At 37.0% G+C, this 8,986-nt stretch overlaps 1 protein-coding gene across 1 annotated transcript in view; it reads right to left on the reverse strand.

Annotated features, from left to right (window-relative positions):
- The window catches only part of TRUB1 (TruB pseudouridine (psi) synthase family member 1), a 22,875-nt gene that overhangs the window by 3,931 nt on the left and 9,958 nt on the right, over nucleotides 1–8,986 (reverse strand). Inside the window, exons 4-6 of the mRNA XM_005874500.2 lie at nucleotides 7,525–7,606; nucleotides 1,414–1,486; nucleotides 537–676 (exon numbers count right to left, since the gene is read on the reverse strand). Of these exons, the coding sequence (XP_005874562.1) occupies nucleotides 537–676; nucleotides 1,414–1,486; nucleotides 7,525–7,606 (295 nt within the window). The remainder of the gene's footprint in view (nucleotides 1–536; nucleotides 677–1,413; nucleotides 1,487–7,524; nucleotides 7,607–8,986) is intronic.

Genomic DNA, 8,986 nt, shown 5'->3' on the forward strand with positions numbered 1-8,986 from the left:
GACGCCTAACTGCTCCCCTGCCGGCCCGGTCGCCCCCAACTGCCCTCCCCTGCCGGCCTGGTTGCCCCTAACTGCCCTCCCCTGCAGGCCTGGTCCCCCCAACTGCCCTCCCCTGCCAGCCTGGTCGTCCCTAACTGCCCTCCCCTGAAGGCCTGGTTGCCCTCAACTGCCCTCCCCTACTGTGGCCTGATGCCACAACTGCCCTCCCATCTTGTGGCAGCCATCTTTGACCACATGGGGGCAGACATCTTGTGTGAGGGTATGACAGTCAATTTGCATATCATCACTTTATTATATAGAATAGTATAATACAATATATTAAAAAAAAAACATTTAGAAAGGTATTTATGAACCTCCAGCTGTAGGTATCCTCATTAAATGTGTTATCAAAGGGTATTAACAAATCCTAACCTTCCATAAATTTGAATTTTAAAACTCTCCAATATCCTAGGGATCCATTAAAATCACACAAAAGTAGCCGAACACAAAATAAAGGTACACATACATACGAATGATTTTGAATTTCTCTGTCTTACCTAATGTGAAAAATGGTGGCTGGAATTTTTGAAGGGAGAGACTGTACACAGTAACTGGCCTGGCAGGTTTTGCTTCTACTACTTCCCCTCGCTTCACCAAAGTGGAAAGTCTCTGTCCATCTTTCTTTAATGCAGAATAGCTTACAAAGAAGAATTAAGAAAAAATGACAGAATTTAATTCCAGATTACAGCATGGAGAGGAAGGCTAGCAGCCCTTTAAATTGCAAGTCCTTCTAAGAAAAATGAACTGGTTATTTCTTCTACTCTACTCCTCAAGGGTGTCAGGAAGAAAGCTCCTAAATATCTTTGAGACAAACAGGACTCAGTCTGGCGCCCAATGAGCAATCTTGTCAATTCTATTCTCTAACCATCTTCCTGGAGGTGGTCTGGTCATGTCCTCATTAGACCTCATCCTGGGTAAAGGACACAAGGCCTCTGGTCACAAGGATCTCAGCTATATTCCCTTGAAACAATTTCCATTCCAATAATATTCATTTTCACATAAAAGTTATCAAAATGTTCCTGAAAAACAAATAAGCAAGTAATCTATTTAACAGATCTTAGCCGTGTGAGATAAAATTTTATTAGACTATAAAATCCCTGGAACAATCACAGAGAAGAAAGTTCTAAAACAGTTCTTATGAATACAAATATGTTTAATTTATTTCAACACTAAGATCCAAAACAATGTTTATTCATCGCTTGCTAAAATGTTTAAGTCTTTACCTTGGAGGCAAAATTATCATTTGCTATGCCAAATTTAAAACCTGTCTCACTATACATTTTTTAAAAAAGCAAATTTTTTTTTAAATTAAAGTGATGTCAACCATTGAAAAATAAAGCTAAACATTTACTCAAGTTTAATAACTGAACTTACAGGGGAGGTACCTGCATTATATTCCCAGTAAATTTCTGTAAAATGCCTTCAATATCTTCTTGTGTTATTTGATCTGCCAAAAGTGAACAACAAAAAGAGTGACACTAAGACAACCACAGAAGTACATGTGCTATTTGCACAACACCAAAAGCTCTGAAAATTCATTATAATTTTTTCAGACAAAAGCATATACTATAGTGTATGTTTTATTAGCAAATTCTACCTTGTTAAAATGAATAAATTACACATTCATGAGGTAAAAGGGAAGAAAGCCTTATACTGTCTAATATTAAAACCAAATTTCCTTTGCTTCCATTTATTTTCTCCAAACAAAATGATTCAATCATATAAATGTATTTAGTTGGTTCTTACTATGGCCTTTAGAGGAACTTAGGAAATGTTGCATTAGCTACAGAAATGGCCCTGCAGTGACCAAAAACGAGGTGGTCAGAAAGTAGGAAAAAAACCCGTAAGTTATCTTCTACGTTTCTCCAGGCATCAAATATTATAAGCAACTTAATGCAGAATTGAAGATGATCAAGTATGAAACATTTAAAAATTGTACTGAATAGATTTCAAAACAGTTCTATGGTGTGATACCCATTTTATACACTCACACTGAATTCTGTCCCCCAGCAAAGCTGTATTTATCAGTCTCCTTTCCCCCCTTCATTGCTCTTGCAATCTCTGTTCTTTTTATTTTTTCTTTATTGATTAAGGTATTACATATGTGTCCTTATCCCCCCATTGCTCCCCTACCCCCCACTCATGCCCTCACCTCCCTGGTGTCTGTGTCCATTGGTTAGGCTTATATGCATGCATACAAGTCCTTTGGTTGATCTCTCCCCTTCCCCCCACCTTCCCCCTGAGTGAACACTCTCAATCAGGAGTCTCACTTTTGCCTCAAAAATAAGCCAGGGCAAAAAGAAAATGTACATACCAAAGACTTTTAGCATGATTACTAAGCATTTTTTAAACAACGATTTTAGAAAATCTGAATGAAGACATCAAAAAAGCTTTCAATATACCAAAGAACTTATAGGCATATATGCATAACCCATGGACACAGACAATAGTGTGGTGAAGGCCTGGGGAGGAGGGGGTCAGGATGGAGAGGGTCAATGTGGGGAGGGAAGGACAGGACATCTGTAATACTTTCAACAATAAAGATAAATTTAAAAATAAATAAATATCTCTAAATTTAAAAAATAAATATATCACTTAGTCATATTTTCAGCTTGTTTGATACTTCCAAATAAAATGATGCACTATTAACGTACATTTCTACAACTGAAAATTATTACTGAAATTCAATATTTGGGATTTTCATTCTTACATATTTCACAGTCAATGACACACTAAATTATAGAAATATTCTATAACTTAGGTCATAGATAATGGAAAGAAATTACAATGCTTTGTTTTCACTTTGTAGGAAATCTAAATTTTTTTCTGGTATATACTTGTTATATTTTATTTTATTTAAACAATATTAACAAAAAATAATTAATCCACTTTGAATTACTATTCTAACACCAGAATAAAAATGAAGCGAAAGCAAGATTCAATACCAACACAGCAAGACAGTCTTAACCTCACTGTGACCTTGATCCTTCCAAGTTCAAAAGGAACAAAGGACCAGAATCTACTATAGACTCAAACAGAGACGAGCTACAGAACTGAAAAGAATTTCTCCAACACCTAGCTGCTCCAAAAAGGCAGACCTCAGAAGGCTATTCTGTTCATCCTGTTTTTCAAACAGACGTAGCTCATGATACGAATGAGGATTTTTCCATTAAAATTTTACTCTCCTGCAACATTAAAACCTAATTACTGGTGGCATCTTAGTTTTGCAAAACTTCCAACTCTAGACACCATGCTGGCAATAGCAGAAAGAAATGCCATTGTTGATAACATTGCAATAGTTCATAACTTAGCAACACATTTTAAAACATAAGACCAAACAGCTTTTACTGCTAGGCTGGTCTCTTTACTGACATTCCTGCTAATGTGTCCTCTTTTGTCCTGTTTGGATGGCTCTTTTCCTGGCATCCCCCGCACACGATGACAAGATGTGCTCCTTCTCATTCTACTTCTGCCGCGTGTCGTTCTCTGACTTAACATCCCAGACATTTATGGGTTGTGTTTTTTATTCTGCAATTACTCATACACGATTTTAAACTGTACACACACACACACACACACACACACCCCCCCACTCATGCCCTCACCTCCCTGGTGTCTGTGTCCATTGGTTAGGCTTATATGCATGCATACAAGTCCTTTGGTTGATCTCTCCCCTTCCCCCCACCTTCCCCCTGAGTGAACACTCTCAATCAGGAGTCTCACTTTTGCCTCAAAAATAAGCCAGGGCAAAAAGAAAATGTACATACCAAAGACTTTTAGCATGATTACTAAGCATTTTTTAAACAACGATTTTAGAAAATCTGAATGAAGACATCAAAAAAGCTTTCAATATACCAAAGAACTTATAGGCATATATGCATAACCCATGGACACAGACAATAGTGTGGTGAAGGCCTGGGGAGGAGGGGGTCAGGATGGAGAGGGTCAATGTGGGAGGGAAGGACAGGACATCTGTAATACTTTCAACAATAAAGATAAATTTAAAAATAAATAAATATCTCTAAATTTAAAAAATAAATATATCACTTAGTCATATTTTCAGCTTGTTTGATACTTCCAAATAAAATGATGCACTATTAACGTACATTTCTACAACTGAAAATTATTACTGAAATTCAATATTTGGGATTTTCATTCTTACATATTTCACAGTCAATGACACACTAAATTATAGAAATATTCTATAACTTAGGTCATAGATAATGGAAAGAAATTACAATGCTTTGTTTTCACTTTGTAGGAAATCTAAATTTTTTTCTGGTATATACTTGTTATATTTTATTTTATTTAAACAATATTAACAAAAAATAATTAATCCACTTTGAATTACTATTCTAACACCAGAATAAAAATGAAGCGAAAGCAAGATTCAATACCAACACAGCAAGACAGTCTTAACCTCACTGTGACCTTGATCCTTCCAAGTTCAAAAGGAACAAAGGACCAGAATCTACTATAGACTCAAACAGAGACGAGCTACAGAACTGAAAAGAATTTCTCCAACACCTAGCTGCTCCAAAAAGGCAGACCTCAGAAGGCTATTCTGTTCATCCTGTTTTTCAAACAGACGTAGCTCATGATACGAATGAGGATTTTTCCATTAAAATTTTACTCTCCTGCAACATTAAAACCTAATTACTGGTGGCATCTTAGTTTTGCAAAACTTCCAACTCTAGACACCATGCTGGCAATAGCAGAAAGAAATGCCATTGTTGATAACATTGCAATAGTTCATAACTTAGCAACACATTTTAAAACATAAGACCAAACAGCTTTTACTGCTAGGCTGGTCTCTTTACTGACATTCCTGCTAATGTGTCCTCTTTTGTCCTGTTTGGATGGCTCTTTTCCTGGCATCCCCCGCACACGATGACAAGATGTGCTCCTTCCCATTCTACTTCTGCCGCGTGTCGTTCTCTGACTTAACATCCCAGACATTTATGGGTTGTGTTTTTTATTCTGCAATTACTCATACACGATTTTAAACTGTACACACACACACACACACACACACACCCCACAGGTATTATCTCGATAATGAAATTCTAAGCTCCTTAAAGGCAAAAACAGCTTTTCTTTTCATCTAATGTACACAACTGCAATGGCACTCAAGATAGTCTTGCTGCATTTAATTTGCTGTGGAATAATAGATTCAAGGTCTAAAGGGAATTAAAAGTGACCTAGGCCAATCATTCATCTAATGTTTGAATCACCAGACAGAAAGCCTATGCAAAGTTATTTTACAATAAAAGTGAATATAATATTTTAGCATAAAAGTGAGTATAATAAATATTATAAATAAAAATTAGATTCCCTACTATACGAGTATGTAGTAAGTATGCTGGCTATATCTACAACAGAGCACTGTCACCGAACAGAAATCAGACCTTGGGAAGCAGCAGCAGCTGGAATCCAAATAATAATAATTGTCCCTATGACATAAAAATAAAGACTCTACCTCCATAGGATTTAAGAAGGAATGGAGAATAAAACCTCCAAAGCAAGGATAGCCAATAAGGAGCCCAGAGAAGTCCATTTGGCAGAAGAGATGGGTCTGATACAAATGCCGCAGGGTGTGGGCAATCATTCTTTGTCTAGCAAATTAATAATCATCAATGTGACAGTATTAATTTGAAATTAATTTTTAAAGCTTCATTCGCATAAAAATAATTTATCCAAGATCACGTTACACGTTGTTATTTGCTTAAAATGTAGTGCTTCTTTCCGTGAACTTACAGGATGATGGTGCTTAATTGAACTAGAAAGTAAAAAAATGACATGATAGAGTTCAAAACAATACTCGGCCACAATAGAGCGCTGCCACCATAAGCAGCTGTTAAACTGGAAGAAACTATAATAAACAGCTGCTTTGCAACATCAGACCGCAGGCAGCAAGCATTGCCCTCCCTGAGAGAAGGGAAGGAAGCAAGGCCAGGCCCACCATCACTTGCTCCAGCTTGGAGGAGCTTTCTGAACGGTGGTGCGGAGAGGGAAATCCCAAACAAAGCACTGTGATCTCGCCACCAGAAATCAGACCTTGGGAAGCAGCAGCAGCTGGAGTTGGAGAGAACTGCACAGATGTCTATAGGGCTCCAGCTGAGACTTGGCTAAATTCCAAGCTGCACATATATACAGCACAAGCTGCCACAAAATTAACCAAAGAACTGGTACCAAAGCTCCCACAAGGCTGAAAGACGTTTGAATTCCAACCATCCGGAATGAAGAAACTCGGATGAACAGCCAAGGCACTCAATCGAGATCCTAGAAAAGCCTGTCTCAGGAGTAAGACTAATCTAGACCTAAAAAACAGTCTACTTTACACCCACCCTAATAAGAAATCTACACAAAAGCGACCACAATTAATAAGCGAGGTTAGCAAGGTTGAAAGATAAAAGACCATTATACAAAAATTAACTCCATTTCCATATTCTAGCAATGAACTATCAGAAATTTAAAATTTTAAAAATCCAATTATAACAGCATCAAAATAATGCTATCAAGAAGTAAAAGATCTGTATGCTGAAAACTACAAAAATATGGCTCTATTTTTGCAACTTTTCTTTAAGTTTGATATTATTTCCAAATTAAAAAATATAAACAACTTTATACCAGTAAATTGCAAAATTTAGATAAAATGAATGAGGAAGAGGTTGTCTCAGTACTGGGGTAATAGGAAATATATAGTGAGGACACTCAACACAAAAGTACAGAGAAGCCAGGTGCTGGATTGCCTTTAGGTAAATTAAGGAGGTGATAACATTAAACACAGGCAAAAATCACACCCCAGAAAGCCTACATATAACTCACAATTGGTGACATAATAAGGAAGGTGAACTGACTGCACAAAACTGCTGCATTATAAATAGCATGAGAACTGGGACAGTTGCTAGGAAACCATTTCATTTATCTATCCTTTCTTAAAGTAGTAAAAAAAAAAGGCATAGTAGAAAAATTAAGCTGGGCTCAGTGAGTTATGCTTTATTTCCAGAGAAATAGCTTCCCCTTTGTCGTATCTTTTTATGTACTCCAAAAGCAGAGAGACATGACTAGTTTTAAAGCACTAAACATGGTGCATTTATCTCAACAGCTAAGAAGTAACTGTAAAATAAACAAATAAAACAAACAATTGCAAGACACAGGTAGCATCTAACAGGAGAGCCTCTCTGCGATGTTTCTCATTTACTAGGAAAACGGTCCTAAATCCTGGCAACAAGTGTTTTTCAGAAAGGAAATTATTTGCAAGAATTCTGAACATTATAAAAACTGACTATAGAAAAAGAATTATAATAAATATTAAGAAACTCATACCAAATAAACAATGTAATATACCATTTCCCATCATTTTTTTAAAAAAAATGTACTGGAAACTAAAATCACTGGCAGTATCAGATAAGTTAGAGAATTCTGAATTCACAAAAAACTTTTCTAGATGTTAAAAAGGAGTACTTTAGATGAACGCCATACCGTAAGGTTTTTCTTCTGTTACTTTTCCTGTAGAATCCAGTGTGTCGGTAGCTTTCCCCAGCTCTCCAATGGCAATATACCTCTAGGGGCAGAGACACAGGGAGAAACACAGGCCACCACGGTAAAGAAAACTGTCATGCATGTCCCGAAAGTCATACAGAATGTTACTAATACGACCAGCTTGATACAAAAATAAAGGCAAAAAAATAATAGACTGCAAGTGTTTTGTTAGTTTTTGATATGTGGGAAGTACGTGTGTAAGTTGGAGAACATTAGCAAACTTCCCACACAAGCCAACATGACAAAGAAAAACCTGATTTTATCAATAACTGTGGCTTATAAATGGCCTATTTTTTTAATTTAAATTCTTTATTGTTTAAAGTATTACATATGTCTCCCTTTTCCCCCATTGACCTCTCCCCAGCCGCTAAATGGCCTATTATTGCACACAGATTTCTAAAACTAGTTTTGGTTGGGAAGGAAAATTTTCATACATACTAATGAGCATGGTATAATACACCCAATACATGGCCATCACAAGAGTAAACAATTTTACCAAAAGTTACTTCTAAGAAATGGTCATTATTCACAAGGAAAGAATTAGATCATTCTTAGTTAACTGAGGACTGTTTTACTACTCATTTCAGGGCACACTGGACTACAGTCTTTATACGTCTCTCATTTGGTCAAATTCAAATGTTAATTGGAGCATCACATAGAATAGTGAGAAAAATGCAAGGTAGGTAATCCCCACTGAGCAAAACCTGTAGCTATGTGAGCAATTTTTTTTTTTTTTAACTTAACTCTGGTGCCGTGTCACATATAGAAATTTTTTGATATTTGCAACCATAGTAAAACAAAGACTTATATTTTTGATATTTATTTTATATATTTAAATGCCATTTAACAAAGAAAAATCAACCAAAAAAATGAGTTTGCGTGTCACCTCTGACACGCGTGGCATAGGTTCGCTATCACTGTCCTAGGACATGCTTATTGACTTGAGAGAGAGGGGAAGGGAGGAGGGAGGGAGGGAGGGAGGGAGGGAGAGAGAGAGAGAGAGAGAAGCATCAATGTGAAAGGGAAACATCAATCAGTTGCCTCCCAGCAACCTTTCAGTGTACAGGCCGATGTTCCAACCAACTGAGCAACATCTTCTTTCCTACATTTTGATACCCATGTGCACCAGAGAATCATAATGGCAGAGCCAGAAGGGGCTTTAGAGATCATCTGACTTCTCTCTATAGATCAGCGGTTCTCAACCTGTGGGTCGAGACCCCTTTGGCGGTCGAACGACCCTTTCACAGGGGTCGCCTAAGACCATCCTGCATATCAGATATTTACATTACGATTCATAACAGTAGCAACATTACAGTTATGAAGTAGCAACGAAAATAATTTTATGGTTGGGTCACAACATGAGGAACTGTATTTAAAGGGCCAAAAGGTTGAGAACCACTGC

This window comes from Myotis brandtii, unplaced genomic scaffold (genome assembly GCF_000412655.1).
Source record: "Myotis brandtii unplaced genomic scaffold, ASM41265v1 scaffold441, whole genome shotgun sequence".
Taxonomy (NCBI): domain Eukaryota; kingdom Metazoa; phylum Chordata; class Mammalia; order Chiroptera; family Vespertilionidae; genus Myotis; species Myotis brandtii.